General features: G+C 39.8%; 2 protein-coding genes across 7 annotated transcripts in view; both read right to left on the bottom strand.

Annotated features, from left to right (window-relative positions):
• dgki (diacylglycerol kinase, iota) overlaps positions 1-18922 on the bottom strand; it is a 51051-nt gene extending 32129 nt beyond the window's left edge. For 3 of the 5 annotated variants that reach the window (XM_044021500.1, XM_044021503.1, XM_044021501.1), the window contains exon 1: positions 18440-18921. In XM_044021500.1, the coding sequence (XP_043877435.1) occupies positions 18440-18672 (233 nt within the window). In that variant the 5' untranslated portion in view covers positions 18673-18921. Of the gene's footprint in view, positions 1-18439 lie in introns of all 5 variants that reach the window. The other 2 variants (XM_044021499.1, XM_044021498.1) reach the window with 1 other exon arrangement.
• Positions 18923-21970: 3048 nt separating this feature from the next.
• Positions 21971-24557, bottom strand: part of creb3l2 (cAMP responsive element binding protein 3-like 2) — a 31096-nt gene continuing 28509 nt past the window's right edge. For both annotated transcript variants that reach the window (XM_044022509.1, XM_044022508.1), the window contains exon 12: positions 21971-24134. In XM_044022509.1, the coding sequence (XP_043878444.1) occupies positions 24059-24134 (76 nt within the window). In that variant the 3' untranslated portion in view covers positions 21971-24058. The remainder of the gene's footprint in view (positions 24135-24557) is intronic.

Raw genomic sequence — 24557 nt, forward strand, 5'->3', positions numbered from 1 at the left:
CCTCGACGTTCCTCTGCACCTCTTTGTCTTTGAGTCAAATTACAGACCATAATAAAAATGTAAATAAAAGCACTCCTTTTCTTTTGACTTAAAGATACAATACGTAACATTTCTGCATTTCAATATCCGGATTAATGTTTGTGTCTTGAAAAATGTTATCTTTTCGACCTTTGATGACATCATCTGACCTCTCCTTCATTCCTCCTTTTCCTACCTTCACCTCTACGTCTCCTTTCATCCTCTTCACTCGCTCACAGGTGAATCTGCTCTATTTTTAGAAACGTGACGTAAGAGAGAACCTGGCAAGGGCAACTTGAGAAACATATGAGCTCACACACACACACTGTCAGTCTTATATGGAGATTTAAAGGTCAAAAACTTAAGTTAAAGTAAAGAGGTGGTGAAAACGTGATGTTTCAGGAGGTTTTAAAGGTCCAGTCTGTCACATTTAGCGGGATATAGTGGCATAAATTCATTAGTATGAGATTTGATGACCATTCTTAAACGACTCTAGTCGTGTGGACGTAATAATGCATTCATTTAAAGACCCGATAAATATTTCACTGGAAACTGGAAAATATTTTCATTATGCGCGTGTGAGTGTGTGTGTAGATGACGTATTAATCGATTACTAAGTTCAGACATTTTTTTGTAATAGAGAAGAAAATAAATGAACAGATTAATTAATAATCATTATCAATGATCAAAAGTCATTGATCTGTTATCTAAACAATGAATTGGTTATTTGTTGTGTGACGCACACACACACGAAAACACACAGGAACAAGATTTCACACACACAGACACACACAACAACTGACAATAGCAGGAAGAAATCAACACACACACACACACACACTGAGCTTTAGATAAAGCTTCACGTGCGATTATTTATCGTCAGTTTTGTCATTTTCTTATCTTATACAAACTATTCCACCATCAACACAAACGTGTGTGTGTGTGTGTGTGTGTGTTCATATGTGTACATGTGTGTTGGGGGCAGGGTGTGAAGGGTGTGGTGGTCATGACAACCCAACTCAGACTTCCTTCCCAGTTTTATCTGAGCGTGCAGCATTCCTCCCCTGTGTCTGACCGTCTTCCTCCCTGTCCGTGTGTCTGTGTGCGTGTCTGTGTGTGTGTCTGTCTGTGTGTGTGTCAGTACAGTGTACACAACAGCAGCAGCAGCAGATTGATGATTTTAACATTCTATTAATGTTAACAAATGAACATTTATATACCGGGTGGAAGAGTGGGGGGAGTGGTGGCAGTGTTGCCTCGCAGCAAGAAGGTGCAGGGTTCGATTCCCGGTCTAGAATCTTTCTGTGTGGCGTTTACATGTTCTCCCCGTGTCTGCGTCGCTTTCCTCCCGCCATCACAAAACATAATAGAATGTGTGTGTTTCTTTTCTCTGTGTGTGTTTCTTTTCTCTGTGTGTGTTTCTTTTCTGTGTGTGTTTCTTTTCTCTGTGTGTGTTTGTATCAGTGACCGCGCTGCACTCACACTCACAAGAACAGTGTGTTGCCTGTATGCTAACTTTGTGTGTCTGTGTGTGTCTGTGTGTGAAGACAGTGATCTAATAAGAGTTGATAGTGTGCCCGACTGCAGCTGCTCTCACACACACCCACTCCCTGTCAGAGACACAGAGAGGAGAAAAGTAGACTGTAATTAAATATATTATACTTAAAGAAGAGGGAACATAAAAGAAGTCGGAAAATGACTCAACAACAACTTAAACACAAGCTCGGACGCACTTTTTCAAGAAGAACCAAAGATTTAACACAACAGAGAAAAAACTGCCGTTTATACTTCATTATTTAATGTGTTTACTCAGATATTCACACCTTCATTCATTCGTGTACCAATGAAGACATGATTGTTCACGTAAACACAACAGTTTCCTCCTCTCCACACATTATATACAGTATATTAGAGCAACGGTTCTCAAACTGTGGTGCTGGGATTAGAGGAGCAGCTTCTGGATGCATTCATGGAACATCGTAAATGTCATCAAGACTGCATATTTTTTATAAATGGTGGATCAGTGGTAGAGCAGCTCGTCTTTCAACTGGAAGGTTGTGGGTTGGATTCCATACCGATCTGTCCATGATTGTTCTAATTTTATTTTACGTTTTCTTCTGTTAGCAAAATGATAGCATTTCGATGCCTTGAATAGATATTGCACGACTTGCGATGGCTTCATTTTGATTCAGTTACTGGATTCATCGGTCAATCGATTACTAAATTAACCGTCAACTACTTTGATAATCGTTTCATCGGTTTGGAGCAAGATTAAAACAAGATTTCTGGTTGCTTCAGCTTCTTAAATGTTAATATTTTCTTAATGGAGAAAATAATCGACAGATTAATCGTTCGTTGCGGCACGTCCTAGCCCCTCCCCTCCATACTGAAAGAGACCCTTGTTGTGACCGGGTCCTGCAAAGGCAAGAATGCTAATCACTGCACCGTGTGGCCCGAACTGAAAAATCATCCCGAATTAATATGATCATTTTCTCTTGGTCTGTCAGAGGAAACTGAAATGACGTCATGTTTTTCTGTCAGAGATTAAATCATAAAGTGATAGTGTCATAACCGCGTTAGTGGTGACGAGAGAAACGCAGCGCGGCGGCGAGGAAAACACCAAATATGCAGCGCGCGTGTGTGTGTGTGTGTGTGTGTGTGTGTGCGTGGATGCCCTTCACTTCACTCCTCCACTGGCCTACATTCATCTCCTCTGAGGGTGGACGAGGGGGGCGAGTCAGATTAGTGAAAAAGGGGAGAGAGAGTGAGAATAAAAAAAGGACATGTGATGGAGTGATGTGAGAAAAGAGTGAGGGAGTGAAGGAGCATCTGTAGGCGATCTTGGCTTTGCCCAAAGGCCTTGGCTTCTCTCTCTCTCCTCCTCCACACGTTCACTCTTCCTCGCTTCCCCTCCTCACCCTCAGCATCCCCCTCTCTGCTAATACCTAACAATAACGACAACTTTATTTATATTTTGTAAAAAGATACGTGAATGCAGTTTGAGTCGATACTTGTAGAGTCAAACACAACCATGTTCTCTCTCTCTCTCTCTCTCAGATTGTGCAGCAGTGACTCTTTTCTCCATAGTGGGTTTTCTTTCTTCTTTTTTTTCACTCCCACTCAGAAAAAACCCACTACGTTTCTATAAGTAGGAAACAAGAGAGAGAGAGGGAGAGAACTGCTTATTGTCTGTGAAAACTAGTGTTCTGTCATTGTGGTGAAGAGTCACCTCCACATAATGTAACACACACACACACTCCCCATAATAAACAGATGTAAACAGATTTAGGTCCCCACAACATAAGGAATACCAGGTACACACACACACAAAAGCTGGTTTTGCACACTTTGTATGAACCCTCAGACATAATTCAGATATGACTTCATTATAACTTGATATTAAGGGGGTGGACCACATAAAACTGAGTGGGGCCAAAATGTGGCCCACGAGCCGCGAGTTTGAAACCTCTGGTGTGCACGTGTGTGTGTCAGGTTCACGCCGTACATCTGTATTTGACCTTCACTGCTCAGAATAGACAGCGAGAGAGAGAGAGAGAGCGACGACAGCGGAGAAAGTGTGAAACAGATAAAGACGGAGCGATGAAAGATGATGGAAACGAGGGAAGGTCAAAGGTCGAGACAAGTGAGTGAGTGAGTGAGGGAGGGAGGGAGAGAGAGAGAGAGAGTGGGCGAGGTCTGTGAAAGTTCAGGCTGCAGCTGCTGCATCATAAAATTAATCTTTTACTAATGACTGCAATTTAACATGAGCACACACACACACACACATAGATACAGACACACATTATAATTAGTGAGACAGCATCTTTATCTCAGTCTTCTCCTGTGTGTGTGTGTGTGTGTGTGTGAATCATGATACGACGTTTCTGCAATAATCAACATATCGCGAGACAATCATATATCGGTACGTGGCGACATCTGTCTGACTAAAGAAAACAAAAGACGTCAGAGGTCAGAGGTCATAAAGTCTCTGTATTGAACGTGGACGGAGCATCTCTTCACGTAGCTTTCTCCACCTACATCCATACACGGTCATTTTAGACCGTGTATGAATGTAGGTGGAGAAAGCGACCTGTTATCGGTAAAAACACGATTTTGTGATATTGGTATCAAAAAAAGTGGTATCGTCCCATCGTATCATGGTGCCTCTGTTGTGGTTGCAGTGATGGAGTCAGTGTCACCTCAGCGGTCGACTCCACAGGTTCATTATCGGCTCGAACACCAGACAGATGGCTCTTGTTGGAAAGGAAAGAGAGGAAGAGCTGCTGATCTCTTGAATTAAGAACAATGTACGATTTCTTTTTCCTTCTGTTTTCTTCACCGTTCTGTTTTGCGTCCATTTCATGTATTTTTTTTTAAACCTGTGGCACCATTTCCCCCCTGCGTGTATATGTTTACATGTCATTACTCACTGTCATTTACATCAGTAATGTAAACACTGTAAATATACACGCACTCACAGAAGCAGCTCTTAACGTGTGCTCAGATAAATCAGGCCGATATTTGCAACTCAAAACTGTTCACACATGTTAAATAAAAACCTTGTTGAACGGTTTTATTTCACTAGTTTTAAATGTAAACTCAGACAACTCATTTGAAACCTCTTCAAATCTCAGGTTTTTTCTTCAAACCCAACATAGGACACAACCCTCAAGCAATTGTCCCACAAGGGCCGATATTTACATTGCAAAACAGTCAACTCGGAGTGGAAGTCACTCCCAGTTCCAACTTCCGACTGAAATGGAACGCACCATGGCAGGACTTTAACGTTTAACGTCTAACTTTTAGCCTAGACTTAGACCGATAAATAAGCCCCGACAGATATTTGCCATGTTTTTATAATTATATTACAAATAGGGGTGGGACTTGCCAGAGACACCACAATACGATATTGTTAGCTATTTAACTCCCAATACAATATTATCACGATAATGCGAAAATCACATATTGCAACGTACTCTTACAAGAGCTCAAGTGAAAGTGAGCACTTGGCACCATCTAGTGGACAGAAACGTCAATTGTTGTGATGCTAATATACAAAAAAGTTTGCTGTTTGTAACATCAGTAAAAAACTGATATGCTAAAGAAAAACATCAATACTTGGTGTATATATATATAGTATATATACAAAAATAATATAATATGGCCATGCGATATATGGGTTTTTTTTTATTGGATAATGTTGATAATTTTTTTTGCCTATATATTTAGCCTGATTTCCTTTTTTCCACCTCTATGTGACAAGAACAATGGTCTGTGGCTATAATCTTTACTTATTATAATTATGAACAGTATTTTTAATAGAAATGAATGTCTAACATTGACTTTTCCTGCTTCAGTTTACCAGCGATGAGATTAACAGCTCGCTCGCTCTTTTAAAGTTACCTTGTTGTACCCCGTCACAGCTCCTTCCAGGCCGGTGCCTCTTTCCTGTGCGTCTGAGGAATGTAAACAGATGTCCAGACTGTATAATGTGGAAGGACAGAGCGGTCAGAGGGGACTGTTGTGGTCAGAAACAAACCACAAACATGGTTTTTGTTCCACTGGAGCAAACTCCGTGTAAACAGATAACTGTGTTTTCACTGTCTGTATTGATGTGGTGGGTAATCTGAGGGTAATCTGATCAGACTGGAAAAAATACTCAACCATCAGGTTATTCTCTGAGGCTCAAAGGGACAAAGTTCTTCTCCATGTTTTTCATTAATAAATTTCTTTTTGTTGATCATTTATCTATTTTTGTCTTATTTCACACATTTTATTTCTAATAATATGGCTTGTGTCCTTTAGCGCCCCCTGTCGTTTTAGTCTTTTTCCACTGTTTTTCAATTATTTTATCTTCCAAAGTATTTTAATGTCGTTCTATTTTAAGCTACTTTGGTATCTACTTTTTCCCCCCCACGTTAGTCAAGCTACGTGGTAGGACTCCCCATACCAGGTGGACGTTCTTTCGGGCTCAGTCAGGTTTGGACCCCGAGCCACAACAAATTGCGTGGATAAATGAAGTTGTATCGTATTGTAGAATAAAAGTGTATCCTCAAATATACCCTACCTTAATAAAACCCATAAAGTACACAATATAAAACTAGGTAGCATTAAAGGGTAACTAAACCCACTCTTCTGAAACTAACTCCACCCCAAAGCCTGATTTTGATAAATGCCAAGAAGTGGACTGAGGAGTGGACTCGTGTTGTGTTAAATTTATGTTGGAAATTGGAAGTCTGAGGTGGAAACAACCTCACCACCGGGTTTACCGCATTCCAGAGAAAAGTTGAATGCATGGCAGCAAACGTATCTCGGGCTAGCCATTGTTAGCAATACCTTTCAATAACAACCTCTTTTTTTGGTTTTGCACACACAAACAGCTCACCAAAATGTCTACAGATACAAATTACTAGTACTAGAGTGTTAAGTAAGTGTGGAACTCCGAGTTTCCTGACCTTGGACATTCAAAGTTTGGCTACAAATGTAACACACCATTACTAAGGGGCGCAGGTGTGCAAGATCTGAAGATTTGAAGACCTTTTGGTAATTCCGAGTTCCGACTGCAAATGGAACACTCAATAAGAAACCCAACTTCAAATTTTGAATGCAGTAGCTGGTGTTTGACCAGAGAGAGACAGAAGATTCTTGTCACAACAGCCAGCTGAGGTGGCATCTGGTTAGGATGCCTCCTGGACGTCACCCTGGGGAGGTGTTTCGGGTATGTCCTTCCGGGAGGAGACCTCGGGGCTTGGACACATGCTGGAGGGATTATATCTCTCGGCTGGCCTAAGAACTCCTTGGGATCCTCCCAAAGGAGCTGGCAGAAGTGGCTAGTGGTCTTGGCATCCTTGCTAAGGCTGCTGCCCCCGCGACCCGGATAAGCAGAAGACGGAAAGGAATTACTAGATACCCATATAAACTGGTTTACACCTGAAAAAAGTGCTTAAAGGGTTTAAGTGGAAGACGATCTTTCTTAATATATCTCTTCTTCTTTGAACACTTCTCAAAAGTAAAGGGCCACAGTGAAGTCTTGCAGAAACCTCCTTTCACAACCAAACGTCCGATGGAGGAAGTGACTTATCTTCAACACGTTAAGGTTTCTCTTCAAGAACTGTTCCTCTTTTCTTTTTTTTCTTTTCTCGGCAGTCACAGATACTTCTCTTTTTGCCTTTTGCCCTCTTTTTTTCTCAGCTCCATTTCCAAAGCAGGGAAAAGCCTCTTAACAGCCAGACAGACGACTAATAAGGAGCGGCTCCTGACAGCCAATCCTCTTTAATGCCTTAGCACACAGCATTATGGGCAAAATAACCCCCAACTCACACACACACACTCAGTCACACTCTCAAAACACTCCTGAAAAGGCCAGAAGAGGAAAGAAGTCTGAAATACCACTGCTCTAAAAAGAGACTTCCTCTTTTTTTCCTTTTTTTTCTTTAGCAAAGAAATACTGATGTAAGTAAACAAACAAACCACAACCCGACAGGAACAAAGCTGTTCAGAAAAGGTCAAGAAAGTCCGTCTTTAATGTGTGTGTAGTGGAGGTAGACCCATAGTTCACATTTATCTTGTGTCTTGATTGTTGTTGTTCATTAACAGACCAATTTGTCTATAAATGCAAGGAACGTCTGTCTGTTAATCGTCCAATGGTCCAACTGTCAGGTTGACAGGCTTCAGACTTAGCAGGGGACTTACTAAGGGCACAAGTGTGTGCAGTACTTGGACTAGAAATGTAAGAGTTAGCAAGGTTAGGCAAAGGGCCCAGGTTTGATTCCACCCGTGAGCCTTTGCTGCGTGTCTTCCCCCCTTTAACGATTCAATGTCCTATTTATTAACCCTTCTGCTAAGGCCCTGGTATACTTATACTTTGCAAATAGCATCAACCTAGATTTTGGAACCAATCGTTGGGTAGCTTATACTACACCTACCGCACCACCGGTAGGTGTCGTATAAACCCGGCTCACCAAGCAGATTTCACATTTCGACAACAGAAGAAGTAGTCACCAAGGAGCCTCGTCTTGGCGACCCTCGAACCAACTGACACCCCGACGGGCCTTTCAGCTGTGAGTCACTCTAACCAGACGTTTCTGAGGGAGCTGTAACATTGTTCTCTTCTTCTTCGGCAGGAATGCGTCCTACTCCCTGCAATCAGACTTGTTCCACCACCCAATGGTGAAGTGGGATACTACAGGACCCTGACGTGCAAGTATACTAGGGATATGTGACGGATGCGGCAATGGGCGCAGAAGTATATCACAGGCTTTACTGTCGCCGACAGGATTTGGTATGCGTAATTCTCATTACCATAACTCCTAGACTGTTTGTGATCTGTAGAAAATACAAAAACTACCGGAAAGCAGAGGAATTTTCTTTGCACCCATACACTTGTCATCACGGTAGACCCCCACCCCAAATCTTGTCAAAAGGAAGCAAAAGCACTCACTTATTTAACATCTTTTGACAATTCTACAGCCATAAAATCAAAAGAAATCCAGGCGGCCTGATTATTATGACGATCAGGGTTAAAGCCAAAAAAAGCCCAAAAGAAATATCTTTAAAAGAGAAGCGTCTGCCGTGATTGACACGGCCACCAACATACACCTACACCTATACATGTTCACGACAGGAATAGACACACTAAATCTCTCCTGTAACACAACATATAGACTGTTTATATGACTTTTACAAACCGTTTACATTCACTTTGACCTCTGACACACAAGACACGCCGGCTTACATACATAAAACATGGCGTACTTGTTGGGCTAGAGGGAAATGAATTTTTAACAAACCACATGCAACTACATTAACATTTACACACCATAATCTACAGGGGATTTTCTAGTAGTATGAGGACAACATGGATGGCGAGGGAGCGGTATGGAGTTATTGAAAATTCGACGTGAAAAAAGAAGCATTCTAAGGCTCCTTAAGAGGGAAATTGTTGTTTCTTCCTGTTAAACAACGTAACATTAAAGGTAATATTTCACAATAGTAAAATTGTCAACGACACGGACAGATAAACAACACAGGACGACGGAGTTTACGTGAATTCAAAGCTGTTTAAGCCGTCTGACTGTCTATTATTACGATTTTGGTATTTCTGGAGTCATTGTGTATTTGCAAAGAACTTGTTTTAATTATTAAAACCACTCAATGATCAAAATAGTTTGTAAGTAATTTAGAAATTTCATTAAAAGTTTAAGGGGAGAGCGTAATAATAAGTTAAAACATTACTTCATCATTTTAGTCAATTTACAAGCAGAAAAGACGTCAAAATATGTTTTATTTAATTAAAATATTCCTTGCTTTCCTTATTCTTTGGAGCATTATAAACAATTATCTCGCTCTTAACGAAACCAAACGGGTAAATATTAGTTCATTAACTAACCACGTGGTTCACTGGTAGTGATTTGTGGCACTTTTTTGACAATTTAAGGCATTTTTGACAGCAAACCTGTGAGTATTTACTCATTACGGTGGTTTGACAGAGACTGAGTGAATCCAGTTTATGGATATGAATGTATATGTGTTCACAAGGAGGATGAGAGCAGAGAGCAGGGAAACTGTGTCACGGCCTGCATTTCATCAACTGTCGTCGCTCTTCTTGTCGTCGCTTTTAAAAATTCATGAGCGCCTTTAAGCCGCCCAGACTCTGATCCCAGCGTTTGTGTGAATTTCACACGGACTGTGTGCGACACAAGCGCCCCGTGCTCTGGTGTGTATATTAATAAAAACATGACTCCTCCACGGTCAGCTGTAAAGTGTGCAGGTGTATTCAGCTGAACGCTCTCATCCCTTATTGATTCTGTTAGATCCACTTAAGCTGTGAGGGGAGTAGAGAGGAGCAGCTCAACGGGAGCAGCAGCAGAATAACCTGAAATATTCAGATTACACCAGGAGAGAGAGGCAGCTTTTATAGTCACTTTATTTACTATTTTATGATAGAATTCTCTTCATTTTACACAGGAAATTGGAACTAAAAAGTGACATCACCTCCAATTTGCCAGACGCAAACATATCTCGAGGCTAACCATTGTTAGCAATATTGGTCAATTTCAACTCTCGGTTAAAAATTGAATGTGACACAAATAAGACAAAAGAGGGATTATGGGAGTGGCAGCCATTTTAGAATCAAATGTTAGCCTTTTGTGAGTGACTTAGAATTTTTGTCAGTGAAAATTACCAAATTTGAAATTCTGACTTCCTACTACAACTGGAACGCACCACAATGTCCCAATAACCAAAAAATATTGGAACATTACCAAACATTTTTCCAAAAATAAAGCTGATGAAAAAATTGGTGTTTGTACTATTCGCAATACTAATAGAAGATCACGACATTGAGACATGATAAAAAGAATTGTCAGCAAAGGTTTGTTCAAAATTTTAAGTTTGATTAAAAACAACGACATCCAGTGTTTTTTTTAAGGTTTCTGAGAGCAGAACTTTGATGAGAGAAACTTTAGCCTGCTATTGTTAGCTTTCTTTAAGCCTGACAGGTTTATGATCACCTGATCAATACTCAATCAATACTCAATCAGAACTATTATGTCTGATTTATTTCTTCTGTTTGCGTTTCCTTTAGTTCTTTAATTTTGTTTTTGGGGTGGGGGGGGGTTTACAGCTGTAGAATCGATCACGGTCAAAATTTGCTCCATGTTTTTGTATCGAAACATACATAAGTAAAAGTGGGCAATAATTGACAGTTACGATAAATGTCAGACGAATAAAGACGAAAACTATTAAATGAGTCGTAATCAGTAGAAAACAAAAACACTTTAAATAGCACCCGCCCAGTGTTGACTTTGACTTTGTTAATTTGTCATCGTAGAAATGTTGCTACACTGTTTGTCGTGCGATAAATACCGTAGCGTAGAGCGTTGTTATCGACTGATTTTGCCCAAGACACATTTACGTTTCCGAACTTTCCCACTTCCGATGTAGTTCCGATATAATTGAAACACAGCGGTTGCACAGTTAGACGTTACATTCACATCCTACACTGTAACTGAATTATCGTCCATACACTACATCAGCTGTGACTGTTGTGTTTGCTAATTGTAGTGGATCCTCCTCCTCCTCTTCCTGCTGCTGCTACACAGTAAATCTCTGGAGGGAAATAAAACAGAGAAAATAAAAATATGATTAACACGCTCTCTCTTTAGAAAACTCCGCAGAGTCTATTCCGAGGGAGTAAACGCGCCCGAGCGTCGTCCCCCTGTTGTGTATAATGAGCGCGTCTCTTGTTGGTCCCTTTTTAAATTTAATTTCCCCCGAGGAAAAAAAACCCCGACGCTATTGTACTCTGCGCGATGATGTACCGCCTGGTTACACAGACACTGTAAGCAGCGATCGCGGCGTTAAAGGAGTTTCTCTGTCAGGACGTTTGCGACGACGGATGCAAATCACGGGGTCAACAAATGCAACACCTTCAAAAGAGCTTGAAGGTAAGTACATTATGGAATCTGACACCAGATACTTTACTATTGTACATACAGTGTGTTATGCTCCATTTCATTTATTGGACTGGATGTTCAGAGGAATATGATTAATGCTTTGGGCAGGAAAAAAGAAAAGCTAAGTAGGTAAGTAAGTCAGGGAACGCTTGATATACACATAGCACATTTTAAAACCCTCATTAGACAATTTAGGATAGACAGCACTGTAGTGATTGTTAAATTATGAAGGTTATTCTGTAAAATGTGAGTTAATGCACACAAAATTGAACATGTCACCCTTAAATAAGTGTGTTATCTCTTCAAAATAAAATACTTTAGGCTTGTTTCTACTCTATAATGAGAATTAGAGTATTTAATCATTCGCTTGTACACAAAAAGGCAATCAGGTGCTGTGACAAATGTTAGGGTACACACGGCCCGGGTTCGTGAGTTTTCTCCGGGTTCCTCCCGCAGTCCAAAAACATGCAGAGGTTAACTGGACACACTAAATTGTCCATATGTGTGACAGTGATTGGACGACCTGTCCAGCGCGCTATGGTCAGCTGGGATTGGCACCAGCGGCCCCTGCGACCCTCAAGTGGTAGACAGACAATTTCATCCATTATTACATGCATCTCGTTAGCTGCTCCCGTGAGCTCAACACCCAGAGAAACCCTGCATTACTTCCACTAGCTCTCATGCACCAGAGTATGCAAATATCTGAATAGCATTTCTGTTAGAAATGCCAATCCCCACTTTCTACTGCAGACTTGAACGGACGGACCGGCCAGGTTTTAAGCAAAAAAAAAACAAAACACAAAATGAAGAAGAACGATGCCACCGTAGTTACCCAACACCTTCACCACACGATGTCATCACTTCCTGGAGGAAACACAATCTGAACAAGATCACTCACAGTGCTTAAAGATGTTACCGTCCGACATAAACGTGACAACCTTTGGGACTGAACCAAGTTACATTTAAATTGCCGCCTAATCCGTAATCTGGATCAGATCTTGATGACATTTAGTCTTCTGGCAGAGCATCTAATCCTGCATACACATACCAAATTCGAATTCACTCAAATCCGATGACTTTTGACAGAGATATTAAATATTATTTTACAGTTTTACAGTACAGGGATTTTATGGAGTCGTCATTGGGTCGATTCTTCCCTCACAATGAATTCAGGTTGACGCGTGGACAGGACGTTGCTGCTCACACCGAAGGACAAACTGACAGAGGACAACGGCACACTGATGAAAACATAACCTCCTCCTGAGTGTGGTTGATATTTATGCCGCACAGGAGTTGATATTAATATTGGAGACGCGCGGGCGCTTTAATAAGGGGCTTATATCTGTTTAAATTCATCAGAGCCGAGCATCAAAAAGCACCAGCTGAGGCTCTAATTGTCAAAGATCTGCTCCAGACCTTAAACGCCTCGCTCTTTCGCCCCCCCCGAGGAAACTCTTTGAACTCAAGCAAAGTTTTCAGACTCCCGTCTTTAAAATTACGTGAGTAATATGTTGTTTATTTTCTTCCATGTATGTCGAGTCGTGGCGGTACCTTTGACTTCTGGATTGAACAAAACCTCTCTTTTCTCTCTCTCCCTCCATCTGTTTCATTCCTCTGTTTGTCCCTTTGTATTCGTACAGAATTGAAGGCGGAATAATAGCCAGCTTTCTATTCGGAAAGTGTCAGATGATGAAAGGCCTTTGATCACAGTTTAGCCCTGCAGGTGGTGGCACAGCCTTTCCACTTCTCTGTCTCCCGTCCTGACGTCTGCTGCGTATTGTCTTCATAAATTTAACCCTTAAGAGTTCCTAAGGACATTTCCTGCCATTCCGTTTTTTTATTGTTAAGCCATTTTGCCTGTGTTCAATGAATATAGCTCAAATTTTACAGAGGAGAAAACAGTGGAGTTCCACTTAAAAAAAAAAAAATATTATTAATATTTGATATGTATATTTCAGGCAGAAGTAGCTTTAAAAGATTCTCACTTAAAGTATAAATATTAATATATAACATTTTTAAAGTTAGCAGTTTTTGGGAAGGTGACATTTTCTGCCATTAGGAACACATTTTTACAAAAGTTTTTTTTTAATTAAAAATCTGATACTGCAAAAAAATAACAATGCATCAAAATCAATGTTTCTGCCAATCATTGACCCATCCCAGGGCCTAATAATAATTATCAAATCCTCCTTCAGATGCATTTTATGGAAATTATTGTAGTTGGTAGGTTTCGATAAAAACTGACCTTTAAAGGGTCAAAATCTTAAAAGTTTTTTTTATCAATATTTGATATGTATATTTCAGGCTGAAGTAGTTGACTGACTCATTAAAAGTGGAAAGAAATGTTATTATATACTGTTTTTGCAGCGGTTTTTGGGAAGGTGACATTTTCTGCCGCTAGGAACAAATTTGTAAGTTTTTTTAAAGGAACTCTTAAGGGTAGGTAATGTTGTCCGCCGTTGATGTGGGCTGTAAACTGTGGAGGGACATGGGAACGTTGAGACATCCTGTCCCCGCGGTGGTGAGAATCTCACCACATGCGAGCGATGATGAAACCCAGCGTTAGTTTCTTGGGTGTTTCCCCACCTCGCGGGTTCCAGTGGAGGGTCAAGGGGGTCACTGTTGGTTTCAGGTTCTGATGAAGGTTCACTGAGCTTGTTTTAATTATTAAAAAAGAAGAACAACACACAACGTTTAATTAATTTAGTCCTCCATTAGTAATCCATTAATCGTTGCGGCCCGAGCTCCATAAGTCATAAATAATAGTTTTTTCTCATTTTCTCTATGGACTTTGGTGCAGGAGAGCAAAGTTATGTCTTTCCAGCCGGAAAAACAAAAGGATACGCAGGTTTACCGTGGGACGGTGTCCGTGTCTAAAGTGATTTATTACTTATTCTGTTATTGTCGCTCATTAGAACTTAAAAACGGGTTTTACTTTGAGAACTTCCAGCTCCCGGAGCCAAGAGTAAACGTCTTTACGGGCAAACTGTCATCGCTGCTGACTAACGGGGGTTGTCATGACACAATCACACACACACACACACACACACAGGAGGAGGAGGAGGAGGGACAGTCGTACACGCAGACGAGTAAGACTTCTAAAAATAGATAAAAGGATGGACAGTATTCTGGGAACACACACACACACACACACACACACAGAGACACACAAAGTGTGATGAATGTCTGGCAGATAAGTTTCACGTGCCTTCACACTGCCATAAACACACACACACAGTAACACACACACGCACACTTTGATGTCCAGCATCATGTCTCTGCTCTTTCATATCACCACATATGGAAATTCACTTCTTGGCGCCAAACTGCGTTCTCCTTTCAGCGCGGTAACAACGTCGCTTCCTTCCACATTCTATTCCACCAAGAGAAGATTTAAAAACAAAAAGAATGTACAGATAAACTGCGACGATTCATCGATTATTAATCAATTACTTAATCAAATAATTATGACACCACACAAGAAATGTGTTGTTATAATCAATGATGATTTTTGCTAATAATAATAACTTACTCAATCATCAGTAGATTGACAAATTATAATAACATTCATCATTATTTATTTTCTGGGCCGGGTACAGATTATTCTTAGTTTTAAGAAAAATTGAAAAAAATGTTTTTCGTGAACTGAAATTAAAATAAAAAATAAAAAATAGAGTTTAAAAACAGGACTAAAACTAAGTAGAATTGCAGTTGGAAAATGTGCTTAGTTTTCGTTTTTGTAAATTAAGTCTTCATGTGTCTTATATTTTATGAGGGTTATTAGGGCCTGAGCCACGAATGGCAGGGGCCACAAATGCGAGGAACCTGTTGTAATCCTTCAGATTATTATCATATCCATGGCTTTGGATGGAGGTCAGGTCTGGTGAAAATGTGATTTCCGCATAGTTCCTGGACCCATGCCACCCAGGTGAAAACCGAGGCAAAATTGAGTTCCACCAAATTTCCTGAAACTTGGTGGGAATACGTTATAGGCCGCGACGAACAAAAAAGTCGACCATAACCATGGCCTCAACTCAACAGGAAGTCGGCCATTTGGAAATTTGGCGCCTATTTTGACCATCATGGATGTTTGTTCATGTGTCCTAATAAACTTTTTAAAATGGCATCTTTTGCTGGGTTTTTATGACACAATCTTGCACCTGGCAAATACTCCTTTATTATATTACCTAAAACTCAAACTAGTAAAAACTAAAACTAAGCATTTACAAAAAAAAAAAAACTAATAAAAACTAGCAAACTCGCGCTGAAAAACTAATTAAAACTCACTCATTTAAACACAAAAGGTAAAAACTAAATAAAAACTATTATAAGCTTTCGTGTGAACCACCGACAGCTCAGCGCTTGCCTACGATCGTGTGTGCGGTGAAGACGAGTTCGAAAAAGACTCAGACAAACAGAATCCTTTCATTTAATTAAAAGGTTCACTCACTCCCAACATACAATTAACAAACACTTATATATATTTAAAACACAATAAAACCCTGTGTCTGCGGGTTTTTTTATCATCGTGTAGAGAAGAGAACGTTAAAAGTCTCTCTTCTTTCAACGAACGCTGAAATGATACACTCAATATCGGCCCGATACTGGTCAGATATCGGGAAAAATTGGAATTTAAAGTCTGAAAAGGTTTAAAAACCTTTTAAAAAAATTACTGAAATGCTTCATTAAGAACAGACAATAATGCACTATGCAATCAATAATTTGTGTTACTCGAATTTAAGTGCGTATTTTAAAAGTCGACCAATACCAGTTTTTCTAAGGCCGATAAATGATGCTGATTTTTTATTTATAAATGTATATATTTATTTGTATATTTCATGTATGACATTATAGCCAGTATCTTTAATGAAAAATTATGTTTAAATTAAATTGTTAAATACATGAAACGGCTATTTTTGGATGGAAAATAAATTAAGTTTTAAGTGACTTTAAGTAACATTTTTCAAATTTCTTAGAACAAAAATAACAACTGGCCTATGTTTACTAAAAAATTTCAAATCGGTCTACGTCGAGTATATATCAGTCATGTACTTATTTACTTGTGTGTGTGTGTGTGTGTTTTGTGTCTTTCGCCCGATGTCAGCTGAGATTGGCCCTCATGTGGAGGATAAAGTGGTAGAAGATGGATGGATGGATGTTTGACATAAGGTATCCATTCATACGCTCACAGCGATGAAATGATGACCAAAAAATTGTTGGCAGTTAGTTTGAAAAGTCAACGAGACGCAAACAAGTTAGAGTGATTGATTTTTGACCGCAACATGACAGATGAATGGATGAATGCCACACATTCTTCACCATGACATCTAACAACATAAAACTGCTGTGTGTGTGTGTGTGTGTGTTCTCTGGCCAGTTTTCACTATCAACAGCAGCTGCCAGTCACACCAGGGTGTCAAGCTGCTGCTGGCATTCACACACACACACACACACACACACAAAGACCACAAATCAATACTGACGTCCCTTGCCTCCCCCACCGCAACAGGGTGACACACACACACTCACACACACACACACACACGCACGGCTGCGTGTCCAATTGTTTTGACCCATCGCTGACAAGGCCTGAGACAGTGTCGTGCTGAGGCTGCTAACATTATGATCAAGACCGAAAACACCGTTAGCCATGTTGAGCTAAAGCTAACACTAGGAACGGGACAATGTAAAAAAGAGAGAGAATTTTTATAAGTAAATTGAAAAAAAAGAAAATAAATGCGCAAAAAAGTTGAAAAGTTGAGTTAAATTTGTAAATTTTTCATGTGACTGACTGAGGGATTTATTACAAGGTGCCACAAGGGGGAGCCTGTACACACTCAAAGCTACGCCCCCAAACATTATTTACACATTTATGTCACATTACAATGTCAATAAAGTTTCTCGTAACATGAGTTCATCTGTTTGTGTAAGAAAATACACGAAAATTGGGACGGACATCGACTAGTTAACAACAACTACTAGTGTTGTTGTTAGCCAGATCGAGCTAATGCTAACACAATATAATTTGCGTACATTTATCAGTATTTGTCCACATTTTCTGAAAGCTTACCGATAAAAACGACTTTTTCACATTAGCGGAAAGAAATGTTATTAGTTTCTGACGAAAATGTGATTTCAGTGAGTTTTAGAGCCATTAGAGCTGAAAGCAGACGTTAAAATGATCGCAATAATATCATGAATCGCAATGTTCTCAGTCAGCGTTACAAAAGATTTTACTTCTGACCTACTTCTGAAGTAAAGTACAAACAGTATTACACAATAACACAATATCATCGTAAATCGCAATTTTCTTCATCAGCATACATTTTTTTGGGGGGCCCAAATGAGGTAAAGTACACAGAGGTAAAAGAAATTTAAGGTAAGATTATCACAATTATATCACAAATGGCAATTATTATTGTCAATGTTTCAAGAATAAAAACTTGACTAATGACCTAAATGCTGCTCGAGTCTAGACATTTATGCCTCTAAAATAACCAAGTGTAAGGTAAATATTGTCACAATAATATCGTGTATCACAATTTTTACGGTTTAGCATTACAAAAAAAACGTACCTTAAATACTGTAAAATTATCGAAATAATATTGTGAATTTCTTCGGTAAAAGGGAAACTGAGAGATAAAAATTGCCACATCATGTCACATTCACACCAACTAATAACTCTGTTAGCCGGGTCAAGCTAAAGCTAATACAGGAACATCAAATTAAAAAATTTAGTTTTAGTGTTAAAAATAACATTCATTAAAAATCTCCCTCCCTCACCCAGTCTGTCCTGTGTTTGTGTTTAAATACGCTTTAGCTAGCTGACACCTAAGTCTGACATGTTTTAGCCTAAAAAAACGTGAAAATTACATTAAATACAAGCACATAAACAGGCCAGTACGTCCTCCAGAGGTCCGGGTCCTGCCCCAGCATCCTCCCCCGAATCCCCGCTCTCCACTCACCGGTACGAGGTCTGCTTCCTGAACGCCAGTCCTCGCAGTTTCTCCTCCAGACTCTCCTGCTCCATGTCGGGCAGACTGCCACTGAACGTGTCGCTGCAGCTACCCGCGGTGGCTTCCTCCGAGCCGGCTCCGGACTCCGAGTCTCCGCCGTCGGCTCCCAGGGAGGCCAGGCGTCCGCTGAAGCCCCCCGCAGCCGGGCTGCTGCCGATGCGGTCCTTGGTTTGGGGGTCCATGCTTGCTCGGTCCTCTTGGCGCTGGACCCCCGTCTCTCTATGCTCGTCCCCCCGGGGACAGTGATGCTGGCGGCGGGGGGTGAGTGTGAGGATGCGGGGGAGGAGGAGGAGGATTACTCCGCGGAGCTTTTGACCGTTGTGATTTCCTGACCGCTGACCGTCTTTCTGCTGCCGCTGCCAGGTACGGCGGCACGCGCAGCCGCCTGGACAACAAGCCGAACTGCACTCACGAGCTCCTACTCCCCAGCGACGTCAAGTTACTGACGTCAAACCGGAAGCGGGTGACTTAAAACTTCAAAGTAAAAGCCAGGCGTTTCCTTGAAATGAAATTGCAGAAGTAACTCTAAATAGCTATTCACTATTTGTAATAAGTAGACGATTATTCGTTTTTAAACGTCGAAATAAGCTGATTATTATCTGTTTAAGAGGTGGAATCTTAATATTTATATACATTTTGTTCTCAGACAGTAGAATAAAAACGGTAAAAAATAATCTTTTTACCGTAATAATGAACACACGTTGAAAACACTGGTTTAATAAACTCCTTATTCCCTAAAAACTTTCTGCGTCATTAATCTGTCATTTATATCTTAAAACGTGCATTTCTCATATTTTGTTTACTTAAGGCATCGTTTTATTTATTAGCAAAAACATAAAACAACAGTGAACTCATATTGGTGATCCAATAAATTAGACTTTTAATTATATGTTGCTGCTTTAAATACATTTTAAATTCGTATTGTTAATATTCTTTTCTATATCATACTTACATATATGTGGAAATGCATGTTCATTATTATTATTTATTACCTTTATCTTGCTGCTGTGACAATCTAAATTCCCTCACTGTGGCACTAATAAAGGACTGTCTTCGTTTGTCTTATTTTTTAAAAGGCTTTTATTTTCAAAAACCAGACAGGAAGTTGTGTGTTTAAATCGTCGTGAAATGACACATGAATTGTGAAAAGTGTAAGCTGCAAAGGAGGCGGTGACAATAAACACTTAACGATGTGTACATCACCACAAATGAGCCATCCATCCACCCATACATACATCCGTTCATCCATCCATACATTCATCATTCATCCATACATACATATATTCATCCATCCATCTAAATTCCCCCACTGTGGCACTAATAAAGGACTGTCTTATCTTGTCTTATTTTTTAAAAAACTGTTATTTTCAAAAACCAGACAGGAAGTCATGTGTTTAAATCCTTGTGAAACGACACATGAACTGTGAAACCTCCATCCATTCATTCATCCATTCATCCATACATACATCCATCCATCCATCCATCCATCCACCCATACATTCACCCGTCCATACATTCATACATCCAACCCAGGGGATGAGCAGGGCATTATGGGAAACTCGTCATTTCTGCAGCATCATCAGTGTGAAAGTAGGACAGAGACGGAGTGAACACACACACACACACACACACACGCTGTCAGGATGTCATTGTCAAACACTTGTCACACACACACACACACACCACCATATGTTGTGCACTGCATGTGTCACATGTGTCATGGTTGTGATGTTCTCTCATTTACGTGTGTGTGTGTGTGTGTGTGTGTGTGTGTGTGTGTGTGTGTGTGTGTGTGTGTGCGTCTCACACACATCTGTCTGTCCTGTCAGCCGTCACTTTGTTGCATGCAGCCCTCGGCTTCATCGGGTCGTCGTCGTGGTCACCGTCGTCGCTGACCTCAGGAGAACTGTTTGACCTCTGCCCTGGTTTTTTTTCGTTTTCCTCACTGCGTCTACTGAGCATAAATAATCCCAGCAAACACAGCATGGACATTAGAGTCCAGATTCTCACAGATTATGTCATCACTGCAGTGTTGTTGTTTTTTGGCCTGTGTTTATCACTGTGATGACATTTTGGGGTCAGAGGTCAGATGAAAAAAAAAGCCCTGAAATGACAATTAAACTGAATTAATTGAAAAAATGTAAGGGGAAACTAAATATTTCAGTCACTCTCCCGCACCAAAGTCCATAGCTCCCAGGAACACAGGAGCTGCTGCTGCCTCGTGTGGTCACTTTTTCAAACGCCGACATAACACATTTGAACCTTGTTTGCTGTGATGTTAAACTCGTTGATTTTCTCTATGGACTTTGGTTTGAGAGAGATCGACAAACTTCACAAACGTCTGTTTCCAGTCAGATAAGAAACTACACGTGGACAAAGTGCAGCTACTTCCTGAATAATTTATTTTTGAATAAAAAAGAAGCGTATATTTCATTTTTAATGGTTGTTCTGGCTGAGAAACAGTAAATAAAGCTTTCTCTGTTACTCAGACACATTTGGTTTATTTGGTTTTTTGCATCATCATCGAAGTGACTTTGTTTCCTGTGTTACCATGACGATGTGGAACCTGCACATCGTCAGGGACTGTCAGAGGACGAGCTGGTGTTGCTGCTGTTTCTGCTGCTGCTGCTGCTGCTGTTGTTTCTGCTGTTTCTGCTGCTGTTTCTACTGCTGCTTCTGCTGCTTCTGCTGCTGTTGTTTCTGCTGCTGCTGCTGCTGCTCTGCTGCTGCTGCTGCTGTTTCTGCTACTGCTGCTGCTGTTTCTGCTGTTTCTGTTTGCTGCTGCTGCTGCTGCTGTTGTTTCTGTTGCTGCTGCTGTTTCTGCTGCTGCTGCTGCTGCTGTTGTTTCTGTTGCTGCTGCTGTTTCTGTCGTTTATGGAGGAGATGAAGCTGCCGTGAGGAGCAGAGTCGCCGCCGTTCTAATGCAGTTTGACTTTAACTCGATTTGAAGTTGTCAGAATAAGAAAGAAATTCTTTGAAGAGAACAAGGAATTATTTTTATGATCGTCATAGTTTTTAGTACTTTTTACTTCTAAACTAAATTAAATAATCTGATTGAATTAATCATTCATCTCTATTCAAATGGACGGTAAAAGTATGTACAGATTAAAAGTTAAAAATGCTATATTTCATTTTGTAATATATGTATTTATACTACATTTTATATTATGTAACTCATCATATGCATCCACGTGTGTTTTTACTTTGTTTACAGATGAAGATTAACAAGATTAGCATTTAAATTTGGGCAAATTCAGATTAGGACGTTAAAAGGGCATTCACAATCTCCCCCAAACTGTTATACAGATATTTAATAACAGCTGGAGCTGATCAAAGGTAAATGTCAACAACAAAGCTTTAATAAAAGATCCCCTATCATGTGATTTTGGTTAGTAATCATCAGATTATCACAGATTATTTCGAGGCAGGAAACAGAATGAGACACAAACATGAAAAGAGGAGACGGGAGGCGACCGTGGATCTGCTTTTACTACGGAAAATACTTTATTTACTTGAATGCAAAAGAGGGACAGGAAGCCAAAGTCAGGCCGGGACACGGAAACAAAACAAAATACTCCACTGCGACTGTTTCAGACATCACTAACAGAGAGCAGATAATAGAAGTGTCTCTTGCTGTACAGACTACGACAGACTACGAGGAAACGACCGCAGGAGGAGGATTTTACTTTATACAATAAAAATATTGCAGAGAGTGAAAACTAAACCGCCTCTGGAGTCTGTTTTGGTTTCATAACAAACACACGTTAAAATAAACATTTAAGACTCTCAAAATCCCAGAAGTCAAACGTCCAACACAGACAACAGACGCAGTCACACTCTCTTATTTATGAACAACTCATATTTACAAAAAAATATATATATATTTATTTTTGTAGAATTTCTGTAAAGAAATCGTATTTTTTTTGGTAATTGCTTTAATAAAAAAAAAAAGAAAAGAAAGAAGAAAATCATACAAAGTGAGTGAAAGTGTGCAAAGATAGGATTAAAGGCTAAAGGAAGTGAAATCTGTGGTTCCAACGCACTTTTTTTGAAAATAAATTCCCCAACGCGTGACCGGTGATTCCGGTCGCTAATAATCAACTTTAGTAAACAATCATCACAACTGACGACTTCTCTGACGGTCGACGAGTCCTCGGTTATTGAAACGACAAATCGGAAAAACAGAGTCGGCCAGCAGAGGGCGCTGTGAGACAGCATTGGTCCGCCCTAATATTTCTTTTATTTTTTTTTTTTTACAATTTTGGAACAATTATTACAACTACGACAACCTTAAAAACTCGTCTGATTAGAGCACGGACTAGAAGCGAAACAGTAGTAGTAGTTAAGTAATTACAAAGTCGTCCAGCAGAGGGCGCTGTGAGAAGCAGACAATAGTGAATATGATGTTGATTTTTTGTGAGGAATATATAACAATTTTTTTAGCAAATTTATATAACAATTTTCTACTAATTCGCTATTTTTTTTTACCTAACAATTTTGTAATGATTATCAGTCAAATGCAAGAGTTTTGGATAAAAATCCTCAAATGTGGGTTTTTTGACCTCCAATTTGGGAAAATCACTGATTTAAAGGAACATTTTGAAAAATATTTCTTCTCATTTTACCATAAAAAGACGAAAAGCATCATCATGAGCATCAAAAGGAGTAGTTTCATGCCTGAAAACCGCGGCTCCTCCAGATGTGTTCAATTACTGCGTGTAAAAAACATAAATAAACGTCAAACATTGTCCCCTAATTTCCTTATTTATCATTCCAGAGACAAAATCTCACAAGATGGAGTCCTAACACGACAAATCTGAGCGTGTTTTTTTGTAATAAATAATCAAACAAAAATCAACAGTTTCTGAGTAAACGCTCGACACACGTGGATGTTTATAGGCGCGCCGTCGCGTACGTGAAATGGTATTTGATCGTCTCCTGCATCGTAACACTTTTCTCTCATTCTTTCCCTTTTTAAACAACATCAAATATTCATTTTTAGGGAACTTTTCTCAACGAGCGCGGGAACAAATATGAGCACGATAATAAAAATAAAATAAAAAAAAAAACAGTATGTACACAAAACAAAAGTATCAAAATGTAATATACGCATTACTGGAACAGAATTAGAAAATATTTAATATTAAAAGACGCACAAACTATAAAAAGAGAATCTATAAATACAGAGGTCGTCGTCAGTGTCCTGTAAAAAGCCTCACTTTTCATATTTTAAGACACTTTGCATCGGAATGAACGCCAATTCTTTGAAGCAGTGTTTCTTTTTTCACGCCGGGTCAAATACGACTAAAGACGAGAGTCAGTGCAACTTTTACTTCAGACATAAAAGCAACCAGTGCTTTTTTCTCCCTCATATTCTTTATCCTATTATCATTATTATTATTATTATTATTATTATTATTATTATCGTTGTTACAGTGTATGTGATGATCTTAAACAAACTGTAGGAGGACAAGGAGGACGAGGGTTTGTCCAGGACACTGAACCGTGCTCCCAATTAGGAGGAGGAAGGAGGTGGGAGGGGTTTAAGGGGGACGTTGATGTCAAACCTCACGAGGTTTCGTTGACTGTCCTCTCCAGCTCTATCACTTTACTGCTGCTCTGGTTCGTCCACGGGTCCACAGACCTGACAGAAGACAAAAAAACGGGGGTTTTCAAACGTGTAGTGAACAACTAGTTAATGTAGTTCAGGCTAGCGTTAGCTGCCGTCTGTCTGACAGTAGCTAATGAGCTACGTGACAGTGTGGTGCTGTGTTTACAAGATTTAAAAATTGTGATAGGAGAATTTCTTTTAAATTGTGATGTTTCTGCAAATGTTTTTTTAAAGTGAAATTTAAATGTTTAGTGAACAACAAGTTAATGTAGTTCAGGCTAGCATTAGCTGTCGTCTGTCTGATAGTAGCTAATGAGCTACGTGACAGTGTGGTGACTTCAAACAAAGTTGTGTTTACAAGATTCTAAAATTGTGATCAAAGTTTTTCCAAAAAAGGGTGAAATTTAAAGGTTTAGTGGAAGAAAAGTTAACGCGTATCGACTTTAGAATTATTGA

This window comes from Solea senegalensis, linkage group LG3, assembly GCF_019176455.1.
Source record: "Solea senegalensis isolate Sse05_10M linkage group LG3, IFAPA_SoseM_1, whole genome shotgun sequence".
Lineage (NCBI taxonomy): Eukaryota > Metazoa > Chordata > Actinopteri > Pleuronectiformes > Soleidae > Solea > Solea senegalensis.